This window comes from Helianthus annuus, chromosome 16 (assembly GCF_002127325.2).
Source record: "Helianthus annuus cultivar XRQ/B chromosome 16, HanXRQr2.0-SUNRISE, whole genome shotgun sequence".
NCBI lineage: Eukaryota > Viridiplantae > Streptophyta > Magnoliopsida > Asterales > Asteraceae > Helianthus > Helianthus annuus.
Window position 1 is genome coordinate 20,301,388 of NC_035448.2, and position 23,967 is coordinate 20,325,354.

General features: G+C 38.0%; 1 protein-coding gene across 1 annotated transcript; it reads left to right on the top strand.

Moving 5' to 3' along the window:
- Nucleotides 1-2,110: 2,110 nt before the first annotated feature.
- LOC110919068 (101 kDa malaria antigen-like) lies at nt 2,111-7,899 on the top strand. Its single transcript, XM_022163344.1, has 2 exons — nt 2,111-2,914; nt 7,813-7,899. Exons 1-2 carry the CDS (start codon nt 2,111-2,113, stop codon nt 7,897-7,899), a joined length of 891 nt encoding a protein of 296 aa, XP_022019036.1.
- The last annotated feature ends 16,068 nt before the right edge of the window (nt 7,900-23,967 follow it).

A 23,967-nucleotide genomic window follows, 5' to 3' on the forward strand; every position in this document is an offset into this window, starting at 1 on the left:
ATATATTGCATGTGATTCAAAGATGTTGTTTGATTTGACTATTCTCGGCTATTGATAAGTGCATGCGATGTGTCAGTTTACATGTGATATTTGGTAAAGATTTGATAAAGAATCATATTTGAAAAAATTGTTTGTCGTGTAGTGCCATCAATCGAGTGGCAACTCGTTCGGGTTACCACCCGAATTACATTGCATTTAAAAGTTTGACTTTTATTGACCTACCCGATCGGATTACCACCCGATCGGGCGGCAATCCGATTCAACATTCTCACTTGATAGAGTAACTTGGTCAAACTTGTTAAGTCAGTCAACTGTGTCGGACGTTTAGCACACTATATTCCACTGTTCATTTAATGCATGTAATTTTGTCGACTAATTGAAATTTGATTATTTGAAAAGGGTTGTAAAATTGGGTGGTCACTCGATCGGGCCACAAAGACACCCGATCAGACAACAAGTAAATTGTTCGGGTCACCCACCCTATCCATTACATATCATTAAATAGTTTGACTTTGTTGACCCACCCGATCGGGTCACAATCCGAGTCAAAGGAATTTGCTTGTTCAAAGGTTTAAAGTGCAACGAATCAAGTGGCAATCCGAACGGATTACCACCCGATCCTAATCATTTCAGTTTGATTGTGATACAAGTGATTGTCAAAGAATCGGACACTCTCCCGATCGGGCAGCATCATTACCCAAACGGATCCCCACCCGATTCAAAATACATTGTTACCCGAACGGATCCCCACCCGATTCAAAATACATTGTCGCCCGAGCGGATCCCCACTCGATCCAAGACACACTGTCGCCTGAGTGGATCCCCACCCGATCCACTGTCACCCAATCTTTGTTACTGTTGACTTTTGTTGACTCACTCGATCGGATACCCGTCCGATCTAGGTGTTTGATATTGTTTAAACTAATTGTGTTTGTTTGTTTGTTCAGGTGATTCGAAGAATAAAACATCATGGCTGAAGAATTTTACAACACGTTTTATAATTCATTCACTTCAGAATCCTCCGAAAGAAGAACAGAAACAAGAGATCTTTCAAAAGAGATTTTGGATAGTTTGAAATACGACAATATGTACGGAAACCAACAGAAACCACCAAATTAATGAGTGTTGAAGATTATAATTGGTGGAAAAATCGGTTTGAGGGTTGGGTAAAAGCTTTTGCACATGAAAGTTGGTTAAAATTAAAACACGGATATAAAGAACCAACAAAAGAAGGAGGAGTTTTATTAACTGATGAAGAGCTCACAGAAAAAGAAATAAAACATATTGTTGTTGAACAAAGAATGATTACATTGTTATATCAATCAGTTAGAGAAGATATTATTTCACTACTTGAACATGAGAAAACGTCAAAAGGTTTGTGGGAAGCGTTAGAAAGAAAATGTACTGGTAGTGAGAGATTATTAAAAACAAACGTTCGTTATTGAAAAAAGAATTTGATTTGTATGCATGTATGAAAGGTGAAACTGTACCACATATGATTGAAAGATTTTGTCACCTTAAACTTGAAATGGAAAGAATTGGTGTGATAAAGGATAATGAAGAGATCATTGATAGGTTGATAGAAGCTGTTCCAAATGAAGACAACTGGTTACATTATGTCATGATTCTCAAAAACAACAATGATATGAGCAAGGTGACCCTGGACTGGCTGATGTAGAAGTTTGAGGGGCATGATTTAGAAATCAAGAAACAAAACAAAATAGGAAGCCAACTGTATAAACAAAATGTCGATCTATACTACAAAGGAAACATGATTGATCAAAAGTCAAAAACGGCATTTAGTGCTAGAAGCTCAAGGGATTCACCTCAGTAAAGTCCTTCAAGAGATTCGGGTTATCATTCAATTGGTTCAAATTCATCAAATCCGAACATAGTACATTGAAATATCGCCATAGATCTGAAAAACTCTCAAAGTCTGAATGCAGAAGCTGCCAAGCAACAAATGGTGTTTTTAGCATCTGTCCTGGAATCGTACGAAAGTCTGATCGCGGGAAAAGTTGGAAACCCAAAAATGACAAAGGAAGATTATGACCAGATCGATCCAGAGGAGATGGAGCTAATGGATATTAAATGGTGCATGGCTAGCGCAATGAGGAGAGCACAACGCTCCATGGAGATCACTGGAAGATCGTGTTTGGGATCCGCTGATTCAAAATTGGGATTTGATAAGGCAAAAGTTACCTGTTTTAAGTGTAAACAAAAAGGACACTTCAAGAGAGAGTGTATAAACAGGCAAACTGATGAAGTTGTGAATCCATTCAAAGATGATTATTATCAGAAAGCAATTTATCATCGCAATAGTGGATCATTAAATGCGAATCAAAAACAAATCGGTGAAGGATCGTCAAAGGAAAAATCAAGGGCGATGGTGGTTATTCAAGAAGACGAAGGTTATGACTGGAGTCAATTTCTTCCAGAAGAAGATTATGTCGAATCTGCATTTGTAGCCGAAGTGGTTCAAGATAAACTGTGGCAAAGAGATAGTGCAAGATATGAGATTAGAAAATTGAATGAACCATTCAAAGAAGCTCGGAAAGCTAAAAGATGGAATGCTGAATTGGAATGTTACATGGATCCACAGGGTAATCCAGTGGTTGATCCTTCTAAGGTGGATTTTGATGTAGTAACAAATCTTTTTCCAGATCAGGACACTTATCATACAAGAAGGTTATCTGAAAAAGGTTATGAAGCTGATCTGATGAACAAAGTGAAAGAAATTTTTGAAGCAAGCCTACCAAAGGTGGTGGAAATGAGAAAAAGGAAAGAACAAGAGCTGGAAAAGCTGATAGAGGAGGTGAAGAGAACGACAGAGAATGCTGATGAGGAAGAACAGAAGAAAGAAGAAGATCAGAAGAAGAAAACAGAAGAATCACAGGTGCTGAATGAAACTGAGGTAAATGAATCTTCTGAATTGTTAAATGTTGAAAATGTTGAGAAAACTGAAGATAAGTGCAGGAATTGCATAGAAATGTGCAAAGTCTGTACTGAGAAAGATGAAAAGATAAAAACAAAAGGTATTGAAATAAATAAAATTGAAAATGGTTTCAAAACAAAATGCAAGGAAATGCTTGAAAATGAAGAAATTTTGAAACAAAAGATTGAAAAGCTGACACTGAAATGTCAAGATTTTGAGAAGGAAAATGAAATTTTAAGACACATGTGTACAACAAAATGTGAAGGTTGTGTTGAAAAAGATAATATGTTTCAAGATTTTCAAAAAGAGTTAAATTTGAAATGGTCAAGTCAGAGGGTACAAGAAGCTTATGATACTTTGAAGAAACAAGTCAAATGGTTTGATGAATGATTGTCTAAAACCTTAACAACAAAGGAACTTTATGAGAAAAAGTTTAAAGAAAAGCAACTTGAATTAAACAAGTGTGTTGATGAAGTTGCTAATCTCAAACAAGTTCTGGTTGAAAAAGAAAAGATTGTTACAAAACTTCAAAGTTATCATAGTTCTTCATACATTCTCGAATGCATTTTCAATATCACACCAGATGACAAAGATTCTGAAAAGAATAAAAAGGGTATTGGTTCAGAATATCATCAGGTACCACCACCATTGAGAGATAATTATACTTTTTATGATGAGGAAAAGGTGGCAAAAGGTCTGAATATAGTTGACCAATTACCTGAAAGTATCGATGTGACTTACGCCAAATCTGATGAAGCTGATGATTCAGAGGTGGTAAGTAAGGTTGTTGAAAGCGTTTTGAAAGATGAGTCTATCGAAGGTAAGTCTGAATCATAGGATGAAAATGAGGGAAATTTTCATGATGGCTATCTTAAACAGTCAAAATCTGAGAAAGTTGCGAATGATGATCCAAAAGGATTGGCTTATACCATGATTGGATTGGACAAACTATTCTAAGATAACGAGTTCTCGATTCAGAATGTGATTGCGGATAAAATTGACAAAGTGTTCAAACTGATAGAGATCGAAAAGTCAGAAATTTCAAAATTTGCTGGGAAGAGCAAGAAAGCTTTTTATAACAAACCTGGTTACAAAAAGAAGAATATGAAAGCAGGGTTGGGTTATAAAAAGAAACAAAATCAAGATAAAAAGTTTGAGAAGCAAAATTTTCAAAAGAAAATGAATTTCGTTCTCGGGAAAAGTTCGGAAGAAGAGAAAGAACTCCAATTTAGACGACAGTCTAATGAAGAGTTCTATGCTCAGAAAAAGCAACAATAACAGGCTAAAGATGTTTCGAGGAAAACTTGTTTCAAATGTGATCAAATTGGACATCTTGCACGAAAGTGTCCAAACCCAAAGCCCGTTGATGTTGAAAAACAGAAATATGAGGATGTGATGTCACACTCCGACCACGTAAAACAACAAATCGTGACGGAATCATCGGGGAGTGTTGTAACAGATTCATTGTTTCATAACACATGGAAATTTATATGTTGTTTTATTGATTAACAGAAGTTACAATGTCATAACAACAAAGAAGTATAACATAATTAACTAGTCTTGCATCTTTTATTGTCACTAAGGTCCGAGTCTGCCTATGTGTAACTTGATCAATCCTATGCATCATTTCCTGAAACACATGTAAAAATAGGTATGTCAGCATAAAAATGTCTGTGAGATACATAGGTTTTATTGATTTAGGATTCATGACTTATAAGTTTAGAAAAAGTTGTTTAACAAAAGTCAGTCATGACCCTTGTGAAATGTTTTTGTTTTATAAATCATATAAAAATCGATAACGAAACAGATGATATAAAGGAAAGATGTATGGTTAAATAAATAACCAAGTAAAATGAATTTGTATAAAATGTGTTGTTTGTAAAACAATGTTTTGTAAAGATATGTTAATTTGTGTAAAATGTAATATGTCAAAATTGAAATGATTTAAATAACGCTACGATATGTAATATCATACAAGCACTTATATATAGAAAGTACCAGCGGCGTATCCACCATGCTTGTATCATATTACACACGCCTCGTTACTTAAATCACTTACCAAACAAACCACCAATGTAAAAATGTTTATGTATAACTAAATGTAATGTTTTAAACAAACGTTGAAATGTTATTGTGTAAACAAATGTGATATAGAGTGAATAAAAAGCCTTTATTGATTAAAAGCATTTACTTGACCCTATTAGAAAGAAATGTACAAAACAATGCAATTGATAAATTATAATCAAAATTTATGTTTTGTAAAATAATGCATGCTTTACTGATACAAACATCTATGCGGTGTTGTGAAAATGCATACATTCAAGCCTTGAGACTGTGGCGATAAACCCTTAAATGAATTAAAGATTTATCTGAGTTATGTTTATCGAATTAGGTCATTCCTTCCATCCAAACATACCTAGGATGTCAGGAACGGGAGTTGTCAATTCCTATGGTACCACTACCTACTAACGAACGGCGTAGCTAATGTTAATGAATGTATTTTTGAGCCATTTAAACAAACCAAATGTCATACCAAAATGTAAGAATGTTTTATGAAAATAATGTACTAAGTATGCAACAAATGGACATACATACATAGCATGAAATGAAATGTAAAATAATGTACTAAGTATGCAACAAATGGACATACATAGCATGAAATGAAATGTAAAACAATGTACTAAGTATGCACTAAATGGACATACATAGCATAAAATGAAATGTAAATCAATGTACTAAGTATGCACTAAATGGACATACATAGCATGAAATGAAATGAAATGTAAAATAATGTACTAAGTATGCACTAAATGGACATACATAGCATGAAATGAAATGTAAAATAATGTACTAAGTATGCATTAAACGGACATACACAACATAAAATGAAATGTAAAACAATGTACTAAGTATGCACTAAATGGACATACATAGCATAAAACGTAATGTAAAACGATGTACTAATAGTGTACTAATGAACATAGCAAGTATATGATATGAAAACATGGAAAGCATGAAAGTAACAAGTAGGCACATGTGTTTCACCCCAAAATGTTTTAAAAACAGTAAAAGAGGGGTCTATGTACTCACTTGAGGGTGCTTAGAAGTCTTGAACAACAACCAAGCAAAGCTAGAGGGATCACGAAATCAAACGGCACCTAATATAGGTAACTATGTAAATAAACGGACCTAAATCGGAAGATCGGATAAAATGAGGTTTCGTAAACCAAATGAGTATAGGAACTCACGTAATATGGTTCAACAAAGCCCACATTCCAAAACGAAACCTATCCTAAGTGCTTACGACCCATTACGACCCGTTTAGGTAGCTTATGCTACTTTAACGCGTCGTTCGCGTAAAACGCGTTCGGACCGCCTGACTAGTCCTATGACAAGTAATATATGCCTTAACATGTCTAATAATGTTGCCAAATCAGTTTAGATGTCAAAAGTTATGTTACATATGCTTAAAATGAGTTTTGGCGTAAAAAGGGCATTTTGGTAATTTTCCTAAGGCATAACAATTACCTATCATACAACTTACTAAACGAAGTGACCATAAGGTATAACCTCGGAAGGTTATTCCCTATTCAACTATGGTCACCTAATGTGTTTGGTCGGATCCTAATGATCGACCAAACGGGTCGGGTTTGAAAGTCTAAGCGATTGTTTAGATCGCTTACCTTACGACCCTACATAAGCACAAATCTAAAAGTGACGAGTTAAACATGTTTAACGAAACTTGAAAACAGGTTATGTATCAAAACAAAGGGTCTTGAGACCTAAAAGTAGTTTGGTTACAAAATACGCAAGAATACGCATTTTGGCCGAAACTACGACTCGTCACTATGCCTAAATAATGTGGTAATCAGTAGGTATAGTCACAAGAGACTAAAACCATTGTGATTACGCTCATGTTATGAAGTTCAAACGAACTTCGTGTTAACCATAGACTGGTCAATGCAGAAAGTCAAACAAAGTTTGACTTTCACGCTAAAAATGCGTAAAAGAACGAAAGAAGACTTACAAAAGGTCCAAGAACGGAAGTTTGACCCGATTATTCTCAGGTATGAAGTGAAATCACTTCAACTTAGAGAGAAATTAGATCAAGGTGTGAGTTTTGAGTGAAGGGGGGTAGGGTATTTATAGGAAAACCAAGACCGTTAGGATCGTTCATCGAAAACCGAGCTTCGATCTGGACCTTACATGTGTGCCCATGGTTTTAGAATACCATGGGTACCCCAAAACAAGCCCCTAGTTTCATTAAAACCATGTGCAAATGAGGGGAACAGCTGGAACAAGTTGGAAATCAGATTTTCAACTTTGGTCACTTCCTAAGATAACTATGGCAGATTGTCAATCTTTGTCCCTGAATGTGCAAAACATGGTTTTTGATGCATTTTTGACACGTTTAAGCACCGTTAATCCCATTTCAAGGCTCTAATATGAAGTTAAAGTATAGGGAACATGAAACATGCTCAAAAATATCTCGAATTTCGGTTCGTTTGGTCGTACGGTTGCGTTGTTCGGTTAATTACGATGAAATACGCACGAACACGAAAAACGATCCAAATTATGCGACGAATGGATTTTTCTCATTCCAATCACTAAAAGAAAATATTTTAATGATTACATAAATTTTTGGATGTCCGGATGTATTCAGAACGTAAGATATGCGCGAAACTGCAAACTTATGCACTTTTTGACGCTTTTAGTCCCTGTGAATGATGAAAAAGTTGAAGTCAAAGATGAAAAATTCTTTGTGAAAACTGACAAAGATTTTCCAAAATTAAATGAAGCTTATTGTGTTGAAATGCCTAAGGTCAAACAGACCTGGGCTGAATTGTTCAAGTAATTGAGTTATTGTGAATGTGCAGGTGCTCATGAAGTTTGATTGCCAAGAAAAAGAATTGATGAGCAACTTGGCACAAGAGGAGAAGGCTGCTGAACTCCGGTTTGGTTAAACAGGGAGTTTATTGGTTTTTGTACATAAATAAACCATATTTCAAAAGCCCTAAAAGTTGAAAATTTAAAAACCAAAAATATGTTTTTATTTTGTCAAAAATTTGAAATATCAAAAATATGTTTGTTTTTAGATTTTATCAAAAATTTTTATAAATAAAAAATATGTTGATTGAAGATGCCGAAACCCTCACGGCAGAACAAACATGATTAATTTCACAAGATTGAAAAACGGTTTTCAAACTGTAAAATATCATTGTGTTGTATATCATGGGGGTATAGTTTCTGCAAAACAGAGCATGTGAAGCAGAAAATTGATGGCGAGACAAAGCTATCTACATCGGTTATCAAATTTTCTTTAAATGGTTTTGTATTTTAGGGGGAGTAAGAATATTTCAGAAAATCCAAAAACATTAGAAACTTTGAAAAAGCCAAAAACATGATAAAATCAAAAAGAGTTTTGTGTAAAAAAAGGAAATGATAGTACAGTACATTAGTAGACAATCATAGTACGCTAAAGAAATGGAAAGTCAAATGTGATAAACGGTCTCACTGATGATATGCTAGTAGGTTTTTACACGCTCAGTAGATTCTTTTCGAGATATAAACCTAAATATCAAATACTTACTGATGTGTGTAAAATGCAACATATAAATCACATCAATTAAGGCATAAAACTAACCCTTTTTAAGTACTAATGTTGGAAAAAGAGTGTTTTTGTCTTCCTTTTGTATTTTCAGGATGAAATGAGCTCAAAATCACAAAAGAAGCAAAAAGACAACTAATTCTACCATAAATACAAGAAAAAGGAACAAAAGTGGATTGCCCGGACCCTCAACGGCACCTCCCAAGGCAAAGGAGAAGAAACAGAGTCTGAACACGCCCCGTGTCCAGCGAACACGGGGGCGTGTCCAGGAAGCAGCAGAAAAGACAAACCAGTAGAAGCTTCCATTGCCCACCACGGGGCCGTGTCCAGCGAGCACGGGGGCGTGGTGAAAGTACAGCAGGCGCATTAATTGTAATTCGCAATTACAATTAATGAAGTGAGAGAATGTCAGACGGGCACGGGGCCGTGTCCAGCGGACACGGGGCCGTGTCCAGCCTTCTGTTCAGCCTATAAATAGAGGAGCTTGGCTTCATTCTCTCTCATCCCTTGGCACACCACCTCTCTCACACCTCATCCACCACCCACCACCACCATAACACCATCATCCACCACCATCATCCATTGTCCATCGTAGAGTGTGTGAGTCGTCTCGGGATCCAAGATTGATCGTAAGAGTTCTTGACAATCAAGGCCATGTTTGCCTAAGTCTCTTACATCACTTGGTGAAGACAAGTGTTTAGTATAATACTTTTTATTTTTAATCTTTTGCACTTTTTATTTGGTTTTGTATTAATGACTTTAATAACTAGTTACTTATGTTGAAGGTGATCTTTCCTTATCGTTTGTCCGTGGTGTCTTGGCATTATTTTACTGTCTATATAAAATAAAAGATTTTCACCATTCATATCTCCACGGTCTATATGGAGGTATGTTGGCTACCTGGTCGGGGGTTAAGGGAACGGTTTGGTAAGGGTCTTGCCCTTGTTCAGCGTTTAGAGGTCCTGCTTGGGACCTGGGTCAAATTTAGTAGGATCTCCTTCAATGCCCATAGGTATTGGATGGCGGGGATCCAAACTCTTTGACCCCCTCATAAGTTAACTACTATTAATACTATAACCCGGCTATTTAGGACTGTATCCCTGCTGACTCAGACTACTTAGCCGAGGGTAACGTCGCCGCCAAAAGCGGGGCCTACCACAATTTGCATTAATAACTTAATTCATTATCTTTCAATAATCCGACCCTTTAGGATTGTATCCTTGCTGACTCAAACTACTGGGTTGAGGGTAACGTCGCCTTCAAAAGAGGGGCCTACTACAATAACTAAGATAATCTCTTAAACAAGTGCAAAAGTGCGAAAATAATCAAAGGTTATACTAATACACGTGTCGGATCCAAGTGATTCATCTTGTCTATCTGTTTTTATTTTATTTTTATTTTCAGCATTTTAGTTAGTTTTTATTTTTCTTAGTTTAAAACATTTCTTTCACTTTTTGATTTGATTAGACGTTGAGGATAAACCGGTATTAAAAGCTCTTGTGTCCTTGGACGACCTCGGTATCTTACCAACACTATACTACGTCCACGATGGGTGCACTTGCCCACATGTGTGTTTAGTGTTAGTGAATATCGTGTTTTATAAATTTAAAACTTGGCTAAAAGTGTAAAAAGGGCTTAAATATATATCTAAAATATAACACACTTCACGCACATCAAGTTTTTGGCGCCGTTGCCGGGGACACAAGGATTTTAAGAAAGCTTAAAATCGACGGCCTAATCAGTTTTTCAAAACCTTTTTAAAACGCGCGCATTTTTCTGCATTACAGTGTAGTTTTGCATTTACAGTAGCCTGAACACGGGGCCGTGCTCACTGAACACGCCCCCGTGCTGCATATTTTTAGTTAGATACCCAGATACAGAGTCTGAACACGGGGCCGTGCTCGCTGAACACGCCCCCGTGCTCAACGTGACCAGTAACTTTAATTAAAACGCCCAGATACAGACCCTAAACACGGGGCCGTGTTCACCCAACACGGGGCCGTGTCCAGCTTCTGTTTCCGTCTTATTTTTGTTTTCTGGTCCCGAGACTCAGTTGTGATCTGTTGAGTGATTCTTATGGATCAATACTCAAGAGGTTACAACTACATCTATGATGAGGATGATTATAGGGGTAATTATTGCACTAGTTGTCGTAACGCACGCTCGGTTCAATATAATACTTCATATCAACCATCCAATTCATACAACCATTATGAGGAGCCCAGGTACGAGCCATCAACTTCATACACATCCTATGAAGACCAAAGGTATGAACCTACTCCCTCATACTCATATTTTGATGAACCAAGGTATGAGCCTTCATACTCATACTTTGAAGATTCAAGATATGAGCCACCACCTTCATACTCTTATTATGAGGAACCATGGCGTGAACAACCCACCTCATATGAGTACTATGAAGAACAAAGTTTCGACCCTTATCCATCATATACTTACAATGAAGAACAATGGTGTGAACCATCTACTTCATATGAGTACTATGAGGAACCTAGGATCGAACAACCGGATTCAAGCTTTGAGGATCCAAATTCTTTCAATCTCACCGAAGTGACCAATAGGATATTAGAGCACATTAAAACTATCGAACGTTGCATAAAGGAATCTCGCGCAAGGGAAGAGGAATCCCGCGCAAGAGAAGAGCTAAAAAATGATAATAACGTAGAGATAGTTGAAAGTGTAAAAATGGAAGAACAAGAAAGTGAAAAACCGACACATGAGTTAAACAACGAAAAAGGTGAGTCTGATAACGTTAAATTACAAGAAGAGTCTAATTTTGAAGAAATTAATCTCTTGTCACCTACTTTCGAAAATCATTGTTTAGTAACCCCTCATGCTAAGTTTTTAAAAGAGTTAAACACTAGTGCTAAAATCAAAGAAATAGTGAGTGTTAAGTTAACTAATGATCAAACCTCGCTAATAAAAGAAGACCCTTTTGAAATTAACATTACACCGGTTCCATGTTTCTTTCAAAATTCCTTTATTAGTAATATCACCATTGATAAAGATCTTTGTGTTAACATAATGCCTAACTATATTTTTGAAAAATTAAGTAATAAAATCAATCGGTGTAGTTGAAGATCAATCGGAAAGTAATAAAATCAATCGGTGTAGTTGAAGATGTTCTGGTTCAAACAAATCAAATGGTAATCCCAACCGACTTCGTCATCCTAGATGACACCCCCTTAGTCTTGGGAAAGCCTTTTGTACAAACTCATAGAGCTTTAAAAAACCGGAAATTTAACAATCTACCTCTCCAATTAGGGGCATTCAAAAGGAGCATAGATCTTGAGCGCTCAATGAAATATCCTTTTGGCAACAATGACCCCCTAATTGAAGATGAACCACCCGATACAACCAACGAAGAGGACCACTTTGTCGAGGAAGAGATAGCCATAGAACAAACTTTTAAGGTTCTTGATCTAGATGAGCCACAAAATAAGGTGTCTTCTAAAGACCCACCCATTGAGCTCAAAGAACTTCCTAAGGGTTTGGAATATGCTTTTCTAGGCAAAGAAGGTAGTTTACCCGTAATTATTTCATCTAAATTAAGTAATATAGAAAAAGAGAAATTAGTTAACCTACTTAAAAAACACAAAAACGCGATCGCTTGGAAGCTTGTAGATATTAAAGGAATAAGCCCTTCCATGTGCACGCACAAAATTTTAATGAATGATGACTACAAGACGGTAATTCAACCACAACGAAGAGTGAACCCCAATGTTCAGGAAGTGGTTAAGAATGAAGTCATCAAACTACTCGACGCCGGACTAATCTACCCTATCTCCGATAGCCCGTGGGTAAGTCCCGTTCAAGTAGTCCCAAAGAAAGGAGGTATGACGGTAATAACTAACGAGAAAAATGAATTAATACCAACGAGAACCGTCACAGGATGGAGAGTCTGTATAGATTATAGGCGATTAAATGAAGCGACTAGGAAAGACCACTTTCCTTTGCCCTTCATTGATCAAATGTTAGAAAGATTATCCGGTCATAAATTTTATTGTTTCTTAGATGGTTTTTCAGGTTACTTTCAAATACCGATAGCACCAGAAGACCAAGAGAAAACAACTTTCACATGTCCCTACGGAACTTTTGCATATCGACGCATGCCATTCGGTCTATGTAATGCGCCTGCAACATTCCAACGTTGTATGGTCGCCATTTTCCATGATATGATCGAAAAGACAATGGAAGTCTTCATGGATGACTTTTCCATCTTTGGAGACTCATGTGACCAATGCCTCGATAATCTTGAACGAATGCTATCCCGATGTGAGGAAACTAACCTCGCCCTTAACTGGGAAAAATGCCATTTCATGGTAACAGAGGGAATAGTACTCGGTCACAAAATCTCAAGCGAAGGAATGGAAGTTGATCGAGCAAAAATAGAGACTATTTCTCGATTACCTCCTCCATCCTCCGTGCGAGCAATCAGAAGTTTCCTAGGACATGCCGGATTTTATAGAAGGTTTATCAAAGACTTTTCAAAAATTTCAAGGCATCCAACAAAATTACTTGAAAAAGATGTACCCTTCATCTTTGACAAGGAATGCAATCAAGCATTTCTAACCCTCAAGGAAATGCTAGTCAATGCACCTATCATGATAGCGCCAGATTGGAAATTTCCTTTCGAAATCATGTGCGATGCAAGTGACTTCGCTGTTGGAGCAGTCTTGGGACAAAGAAAAGAAAAACATTTCCACCCAATTTATTATGCTAGTAAAACTCTTAATGATGCGCAAGAAAATTATACAACTACAGAAAAAGAATTACTAGCGGTGGTATTTGCTTTTGATAAATTTCGTTCTTATCTTGTTCTTTCTAAAACAATAGTCTATACAGACCATGCAGCCATCAGGTACCTCTTCAAGAAGCAAGACGCAAAACCCCGTTTGATAAGATGGATTCTACTCCTCCAAGAATTCGACATTGAAATCAAGGACAAAAGAGGAGCAGAAAACACTGCTGCAGATCATCTCTCACGCTTAGAAGACCCAGCTTTGGAGACAACCAGAGACGAGCAAATCAACGAGAAATTTCCCACGGAATCCTTGGAAATGATGGAAAGTAGACAAGAACCATGGTATGCCGACTACGCTAATTTCTTAGCTAGCGGTGTAGTCACCAAAGGATGGCCACATCATCAAAGAAAAAAATTCTTTGCTGATGTAAAGCATTACTTTTGGGAAGACCCCTATCTTTTCAAAATGTGTGCCGACCAGCTCATCCGAAGGTGTGTCTATGGTAATGAAGCACGAAGAATTCTCCATCATTGTCATGAAGGTCCATACGGAGGACATCATGGCGCCTCAAGTACCGCACGAAAGGTATTTGATTCAGGATTTTACTGGCCGACCATTTACAAGGATGCACAAAACCTTGTAAAGACATGTGATGCATGCCAAAGATCAGGTAATATTTCTTCCAAAAACGAAATGCCTCAAAATGGCATTCTCGTCTGTGAAATCTTTGATGTGTGGGGACTCGATTTCATGGGACCTTTCCCACCTTCGAAGGGAAACAAATATATACTTGTGGCAGTCGATTACTTGTCTAAATGGGCAGAGGCCGAGGCTCTTCCAACAAATGATGGAAGAGTGGTGGTAAAATTTCTGAAAAAGCTGTTCTCTCGTTTCGGGACACCAAAGGCTTTGATAAGTGATAGAGGTACCCATTTTTGCAATCATCAACTCGAAAAAATATTAACAAGGTATGGGGTCTATCACCGGGTCTCAACAGCATATCATCCTCAAACAAATGGGCAAGCCGAAGTGACTAATCGAGGTTTAAAATGAATACTTGAAAAAACCGTAGGAATAAATAAAAAAGAATGGGCCGACAAATTAGACGACGCTTTATGGGCTTTTCGAACTGCTTATAAAACCACTATAGGCACAACCCCATATAAACTCGTCTATGGAAAAAGTTGTCACTTGCCAGTAGAAATAGCTCACAAAGCCTACTGGGCAATAAAAAACGTAAACTTAGATTTGGAAAATGCCGGTAAAAATCGATTTTGTCAAATAAACGAATTAGACGAACTTAGGAATTATGCGTATTCTAACTCCGAAATTTATAAAGAAAGAATGAAAAATTTGCATGATAAATATATTAAATCTAATGAATTTCGGGTTGGAGACCAAGTTCTATTGTTTAATTCACGACTTCGATTATTTCCTGGTAAGTTAAAATCTAGGTGGTCAGGACCTTTTTCCGTCACCCATGTTTTTCCACACGGTGCAGTAGAAATTAAAACTCGAAATGGGACACCATTTAAAGTCAATGGCCAACGGCTGAAACTCTACCGAGGATCCATTGAGGATGAGGAAGTGGAGATCTCACTTCAAACGGTTAACGAATAAACTCATACCCGACATGTTACAGGTAAGTGTACGTTTAAAAAACCGGTAAATCTTCTAACCATTTTTCGGAAATAAGGGGCATGCACACGAGCACATAAAAAAAAAATTTTTTTTTTCAAAAACTTTGCCCGGCACGGGGCCGTGTCTGCTGGACACGGGGCCGTGTCGAGGCGACTGTCGGGATAAAACCCTCTTTTCCTATCAGTTACACCATTCCACACGCCCCGTTTAGCCGAAAATTCTCTGGTTTGAGGCGATTTTCTGCAGTTTTTCTACGTCACCACCGAATCTAACAACGTCAAGGTATGATTCTATCTTCATTAGTAGTTAGATTAGTTACTTGCATGTAGTTAAAACATCAAAAATTTGGGAAAAATCTAGGGTTCTTCATGTTCATCCGGATCGAACTCAAAATTTTTGATGAAATTTGTTAGTAGTAGTTTAGATTAGAATAGTAGAAAGTAAATAAGCATGTATTGTTGATAGATTTGTCCGATTTCCAAATAAAACCCCAAACCCTTGTTCTTGAACCGAAAAACACGAAATTGAAAGGGTAAACGGTTTGTTTTGAGAAAAATGACACTTAGGGTTTCATTTTCGGGGGAAACCGCTACTATTGGGCTAAAAATTTTCAGGTTTTCGAAACCGGGACGAAAAATGGAATTTTTGGGTTACAGACGCCTGGACACGGGGCTGTGTCCGCTGAACACGGGGCCGTGTCCAGCCCACTGTTTGCAGTTTTCACTCTGATTTTCCTTGTTTCGTACTAACTTTTTATGTATTCTTTTCAGATGTCGAAATTCACAAGGTTTAGCGCAAATGAACTGGACGCTAGGGCACGGTACGAGGTTCTACAAACAAGACCGGAAGAGTACCCAAGGCGGGCGTGTACTGATTTGCTAACCATGGTGAACCAACTTGACCGCTTCAACAACATTGTGAGGGGTCCACTGCATGTCGCATTGACCACCCGACTACGGTCGGTACATCAATGCACGATGGAGTTCTACAGCACCTTCATTTTCAACTCGAGGCGCGAACCGTTTGATCATGACGCGGTTGAATTTCGATGTGGAGGGACCACGTTTAGAACCTCCATGGCACAGTTTGGAGCCATCATTGGGCTATATAGTGAAGAGGAAGCGGGGAATGAAGAGAATACAGGGGGGTTACGAGACTTGGATGCAACCGAACGCCAAGCCGCATGGACTCAAATAGGTGAAGGAATCTACAACCCGAGCAGCACCAAAAGTACCAAACTGAGGGACCCGCTATACCGATACATCCACAGGCTCCTATCGTACTCGCTGAACCAATGCCACAACAGTAGTGGCGTTGTTGGGTTGAAAGATTTGGTTGTCCTTCACTGCATCCACAACCAGAAGCCTCTAGATGTTCCGTACCTCCTACTGCGAAACATGCACCTAAACCGCCTTGCTCATGCTCCTACACCGATCTTCTTCGGAGGATGGGTGTACCGTCTTTTCAAGCACTTCACGAATATCCCAAGGTCCTTCGAAAGGAGTCCATGGTCGGGACGGGTCGATTATCACATTTGCCGATCCATGAACTTGCTTTATGAAGCGGAGGACGGGACGGTGAGCTTTCAGAGAACGCAAGGCTATGCATGGAACCCGCAAGAGGCTCTAGTTCTTCATGCACCACATCCCCATTTTCAATATCCACCCCAAGGCGATGCGGGCCAATCCTCCTCTCAAGAAGGTGGTTTTCCTAACTTTCAAAGTTTACATGATCTTTTGCAGGAAAACCTCATGTGCTCAAGGAACACCTACAACCTCGCCAACAACACACACCACCGGGTTGGAGCTATCGAACGCAACATTAACGATATACAAGATGATATCGGTAGCATCCGGGAGTACATGGCGAGGCAAGGGGGTGGAGGTGATGGTAGTGATGAAGACATGGAGTAGGAGGCTTGGAGGAACAAGGGGCTGGTTGGTGATGAGCCCACAGGTTTAAGTGCCCTTCTATCTATCAAACAATTCATGGCCTGCGTGCCATTTGTCGAACAATTTACTTTCTCTAACTACTTTTTATCTTTGTTTTATTTTTACTTTGTGTTTGGATGATGCTTGACAATGGTAATTTAGGATGGTTTGTGCTTGTTTGGTTGGTATTTAGTGTTTAAACAGGTGCAATGCAAGGGTTAGAGTGCTAAACATTAGCACTTGCAGCCCCATGATGGAGAAACCGGGAGACAAAACCTATTTTTCGGGCTAACAGACTGTCCACACGGGGACGTGTCCAGCCGACACGCCCCCGTGTTCATCTCCCAGATCTGCTGTTTGGCTACTGACCTGCAAATTTTTGCCAGACACGAGGTCGTGTCCAGCCGACACGCCCCCGTGTTCAGCTTCTGTAAGTTATCGTTACTGGCAGTTCACCACGGGGTCGTGTCCAATGGGCACGGGGCCGTGTCCAGACTGCCAGTAACATAAGTCTTTGCTTTTTTATCCCACTTTTATACATTCTAATCAACCAAAAACATTATTTTTGGACACATTGAGGACAATGTGTAATTTAAGTGTGGGGGGGATGCTAAAACCCTTGAAATTTTGCAAAATCTTAAACACAAGCCTTACACAAAACTCTATTGGAACCGCTAAACACCCCAATTTTTTTCAAAAACTTTTTCATTTTTTTTATTTTACTTGTCTTAGTTTAAGTTGGGAATAACAAGTTCTAAAAAGGTTATATTTTTACAAGTTGACAACCGATAGCGTCGTGATAAAAAAAGAACCAACATAAGAAAATTATGAAACGGTATAACAAGTCTAGTTAAAAATTCGATTATATATGCTTGGTCACATTAAAAACCCATTCCCACAAAAGTGAGTTTTGAGCCTTTATTGAGCATAAAAATACACATATTTAGATTAAATGCTCATTTTTCGTTTCTTGTGTGAATAGCCGTTCGGTCCTTACAAATCTAGAACTTGCCACGACGATACATTCCCGGTCCTTACCAACTTAAACCCAAGTAAGTAAATGATGGAGGCATTAGGACTAACCATTTTTCTTTCAAAACCATTATTTTTCATTTTTTTTACCTACCCAAAATCCCCCTAGATAGCCCCTTTGAGCCTAAACCTTTCATTTCATTACCCCAAAACCCTTTTTACCCACCAAAAACCTTTTTATTTTTTTTAATTTTAGTAACAAGTTCGCTTTTTCGTAAACTCACCTTTTTATGTGACGATTGAAAAAAAAAATGATGATGATGAAGTAAAAAACAAACAAAAGCTATAAAAGCTTGTTTGGAGAAATACTTCAAAATAAAAAGTCACTAAAAACAAGGTACTTCACGAAAACCGACGCTTGTTACGATTTTCGCCCTTTTTACTAACCACTAACCAACCACCCACCTTTAAACCCAAGCCTTCACCCAAAAAGTCCTCTTGATATTTACAAAGGTAAAAAGTTAAAAAGGAGGAGGATTGATTGCTTGGCAAGCCTATGGAAGACGTAAGTTCCGTGCCGCTCTCGAGTGATTCACTAAAATATACACCTTCGGCCGAGTGTTGAGTGATCTCCCGTGAGGTATGTGAACTTGTATATAAATGGAATTTTAATAAGGCATGCTATACCCAAATAAGTAATTCATCTTATGAAACGTTCAAAATAAATCATAACGAATAGGATTGTAAATAAATAAAAATAAAACCTATAAAAACCTTGGATTCCCGACACTCTAGGACAAGCTGAAAAACTTCTCTTCTACCTATTCCATTTGGGAGTGTAAGCCACATTTAAAGAGTTTTGCTTGAGGACAAGCAAAAGTTCAAGTGTGGGGGTATTTGATGTGTGTAAAATGCAACATATAAATCACATCAATTAAGGCATAAAACTAACCCTTTTTAAGTACTAATGTTGGAAAAAGAGTGTTTTTGTCTTCCTTTTGTATTTTCAGGATGAAATGAGCTCAAAATCACAAAAGAAGCAAAAAGACAACTAATTCTACCATAAATACAAGAAAAAGGAACAAAAGTGGATTGCCCGGACCCTCAACGGCACCTCCCAAGGCAAAGGAGAAGAAACAGAGTCTGAACACGCCCCGTGTCCAGCGAACACGGGGGCGTGTCCAGGAAGCAGCAGAAAAGACAAACCAGTAGAAGCTTCCATTGCCCACCACGGGGCCGTGTCCAGCGAGCACGGGGGCGTGGTGAAAGTACAGCAGGCGCATTAATTGTAATTCGCAATTACAATTAATGAAGTGAGAGAATGTCAGACGGGCACGGGGCCGTGTCCAGCGGACACGGGGCCGTGTCCAGCCTTCTGTTCAGCCTATAAATAGAGGAGCTTGGCTTCATTCTCTCTCATCCCTTGGCACACCACCTCTCTCACACCTCATCCACCACCCACCACCACCATAACACCATCATCCACCACCATCATCCATTGTCCATTGTAGAGTGTGTGAGTCGTCTCGGGATCCAAGATTGATCGTAAGAGTTCTTGACAATCAAGGCCATGTTTGCCTAAGTCTCTTACATCACTTGGTGAAGACAAGTGTTTAGTATAATACTTTTTATTTTTAATCTTTTGCACTTTTTATTTGGTTTTGTATTAATGACTTTAATAACTAGTTGCTTATGTTGAAGGTGATCTTTCCTTATCGTTTGTCCGTGGTGTCTTGGCATTATTTTACTGTCTATATAAAATAAAAGATTTTCACCATTCATATCTCCACGGTCTATATGGAGGTATGTTGGCTACCTGGTCGGGGGTTAAGGGAACGGTTTGGTAAGGGTCTTGCCCTTGTTCAGCGTTTAGAGGTCCTGCTTGGGACCTGGGTCAAATTTAGTAGGATCTCCTTCAATGCCCATAGGTATTGGATGGCGGGGATCCAAACTCTTTGACCCCCTCATAAGTTAACTACTATTAATACTATAACCCGGCTATTTAGGACTGTATCCCTGCTGACTCAGACTACTTAGCCGAGGGTAACGTCGCCGCCAAAAGCGGGGCCTACCACAATTTGCATTAATAACTTAATTCATTATCTTTCAATAATCCGACCCTTTAGGATTGTATCCTTGCTGACTCAAACTACTGGGTTGAGGGTAACGTCGCCTTCAAAAGAGGGGCCTACTACAATAACTAAGATAATCTCTTAAACAAGTGCAAAAGTGCGAAAATAATCAAAGGTTATACTAATACACGTGTCGGATCCAAGTGATTCATCTTGTCTATCTGTTTTTATTTTATTTTTATTTTCAGCATTTTAGTTAGTTTTTATTTTTCTTAGTTTAAAACATTTCTTTCACTTTTTGATTTGATTAGACGTTGAGGATAAACCGGTATTAAAAGCTCTTGTGTCCTTGGACGACCTCGGTATCTTACCAACACTATACTACGTCCACGATGGGTGCACTTGCCCACATGTGTGTTTAGTGTTAGTGAATATCGTGTTTTATAAATTTAAAACTTGGCTAAAAGTGTAAAAAGGGCTTAAATATACATCTAAAATATAACACACTTCACGCACATCACTTACTTATCTCATGGGGAACATCTCTAGGATATATGGGTAACCCCCGAAATCCTGTTTGAAAGATTGCCTGATTCTGAGATACTAGGTCTTTATACTGTTTGATATCTGGGGTATTATACCTGTAGGTCCCCTTGATGTATGGATCTTCACAGAATTGTCAATCCGATCAAGAGTGCGGAATCCTCTTGATCAGAATATAGCAGAAAACGTGTAGGAACAGAAACAACAATTCACTTTCAAACTGGGTTTTCTATTGATTATCAATCAAACTGAATTACAATCAATTAAAACCCTAACCCTAACAATTTCGTCCAAGCTCTAATGCTATCACGAAATTCTCACACAAACTGTTTTGGCTGATTAACCTAAACCCTAAAGCCTAACCTTATTTATATAACACAAGGTTTGCTAATTGGACTAGGGTTTCCTACATGGGCAAGGCCCAAATCGTCCCCCTAGACCCAAACTGGGTTTTGTTTAGCCCAAACTCTATAATCTCACTAATACAAAGCTAAACCCGCTAACTGTTTATCGTTTAACTAATTACAAGATATCCAAAGACCAAATCTAAGCTGTTGTCACAGAATATGCACCAATAAACTCCCCCTTGACAATAGCTTCATAAAAACTTTGTCTTCAGTCTTCTTGCAATCTTCATGTAATCTTGCACTGTCTTTGGTCTTTGGATAGCTTCAGCTTCAATAGCTTCCGTCAGCAACAGACTCCCCCTAAGCTGATGCATCCAATCACCAAATCTTCAACACGTTAGCACTTGAGTAAACTCCACTTTAGCATTTGCACAACAATCTTCAAACTCTTCAACTTTGTCTGCAATATAGAAAGGAGGTTCTACCATGCATCCAATCAAACTCTCATCTTCACAGCAACTTCTCAGCAACATACCACTTCAATTTGTATACTATAAAACAAACATCTCGAGAAAACATAAGAATTTTTCAACAAAGTTAAATAAATTATTATTTTTCAAGAGATTAGTTAAACTGTATCACAGATTAAGCATTTTCAATTTTATCACCAACACACAAAACATTTTGTCCAACACACAAGAACCTGTCTGATTTAAAATTTTGAACTCACTTTCTAACACCGTCTCCCCCTATCAGTAACAATTCCTCCACGAATAACAGTTTTCCGTACATTAAGAATTTTAAACAGAAAAAGACACTATTTTTGGATTTTTATGTTTTCTGAAAGCAAGTAAATACAAAAGCAATAAACACTCTATTTTTGTGAGAATCACTGGTAAGAAGATCATATCAGCACAATCAAACTGTTTCACACAATTAGATAATTCTTTATTTATTTTTTCGTGAAAAGCAGTTCAAGACGATTACCAGTATGTTTGTCCATTTAAACAAAATGCATGAACATTTCAAGTACCATTACCGTATGATACGTTAAGGTAATTTTATTATACTGAAATATTAGCGTGTCCCACATCAGGATATACCCCCGCGATCAAGGTATGCACAACGATTCATCATAGTAGGTGAGTATACTGAATTCATCCGTTTTGTATTTCATCGATAGATAATCGGTGAACAGGTCAGTACTTCCGTACAGCAGAGAGACCAAAATATCTTATCGAGGGCTATGACAAATACCATTTTTTTGGTACGATTTATGCATTTTACACTTTTTGAATGACTCTCTACAAGAGCTTCTTCATTTATGGGATTTGGCATTTTTTGCTCTTTTAAGATATCCTGGTTGTGCCTAGGTCAGCATGTATCTGGATGCAGCAGAAGGACAACCCTGATATCCCCAGATGAAATAACAGTATAAAGACCCAAAACCTCAGATTTTGGCAATCTATCAACGCAAGATTTAAGGTCATTAAACCATACACCACTGATGTGTTCCCCACTCATACACAGTTCGTTTAGGTTTATATCACATTGGTAAGTTGATTATTTCATGCTTTTGCCTACTGGTACATCATATGATGAAGCTGCTATCACACTTAAGCAATTTAGATTCAATTTCAGTGTGACAATCTAACTTGCTGATGTACTATCATCTCTTCTTTTTCACACAGTGATAACTCATTTTTGATTTTCTATTTTTTTTATGTTTTTGATTTTTCAATTTTTTTTGTATTTTTGATTTTTTAAGAAAAGCAATAAACTATTTAAAAAATTCTTATCAAAAACCAGTTATTCAGAATTCCTCATCCCGTTGAGTTCGACTAAATGTTCAAAGCGAGCCCTGTCAAAAGCTTTAGTATAAAGATCTGCCAGGTTATCTTGTGTGTTGACTTAGCACTTTGAACTTCAATTTAAATCATTTAATATATATATCAACAATCTCACATCTCCCGTTATGTGCCTGAAGCAGCCACTATCAACATAAGTTGATAATCCTCCTTAGCAGCTCCTGCACACACAAACTAGGAAATTAGTTAGATTGGGGGACCCAAGCCTTAATGGTCTTGGGTCGTCCAAATTCACCAACCACTGGAACATCCATCCAATATCCATTACTCCTAACTGGAGTCTTGGATCTCAGACCTGTTGATGGAATTTGATTTTGATTTCCACTAGGTCTTTGGTCCTGAGGGTTCCTATATGTGTTTGGACTATTTGACCTTTGAAAATTTTGATTTTGATACCTTGAATTTTGATTCCAAGAAGCATTATTGTTGTAATTTCTAAAGCCATTGTTATAAAAAGTTCGACCACCATTATTCTAGTATCGATTTTGATATTGACCTTGACTTCTGAAGTTATTTGAATTATAATTGTTCATTCTAGGTGAACTGCTTCTAGGTCTCTGATATCTGCCTGGTGGAGATCTAGGCTGAAATCTTGGTTGATTTCTTTGAAAACGTGGAACTTGTGGAGTTCTATTTTCAACCTTATCTACACCAACAACAACATTCTGTGGTTGCTTAGGAGCAGATTTCTTTGGAGAATTTGAGCCTTTCTCCTCACTATCACCTTTCTTCTCTGGTGATTTCCCTCTTTGTTTGTCACTAATTTGTGCTTCACTGTTTTTATTAGGACAACAACTAGCTACATGTCCCTTGGTGTGACACCTGAAGCACGATCCCCTTTTCAAAGACTTCTTAGCTGGAGTGTCACACCCCAATATTCCACATGTTACCGGTGGGCCCGGCGGGGAGTATCGTGACGTAGTTGATATCATCATAGTCAATCACACACAATAATATAGCACAGCGGAAGGCTGGGTAAATAAACTATTACAAACCATACTGTCTGTCGATGTTCGAGTACATGGATAATACAGACTGGAATGTAATAAGATCCACAGGCGGATTATAAAGTACAAGAAAACAAAAACTACAGACTCCGGGTATCTATTGGGATTTGCAAGATCCTCTATAACACCCTATATAGCTCCAGCCTATTTCGAGAAGTACCTGTCAATTCAATCTTTAGGAAAATACGTCAGTATACACTGATAAATACAATTTAGCTGACACGTTTTGAAAACATTTAAGAAAATTGATTTAGGTGCACATGGCACAAATCTTTTATAA

Excerpts from the sequence above, each read along its gene's own strand:
- LOC110919068 (XM_022163344.1), top strand. The coding sequence starts at position 2,111 with ATGAGGAGAGCACAACGCTCCATGGAGATCACTGGAAGATCGTGTTTG. Across the intron at positions 2,915-7,812 it reads AGGTGCTGAATGAAACTGAG|GTGCTCATGAAGTTTGATTG; the intron begins GTAAATGAATCT and ends GTGAATGTGCAG.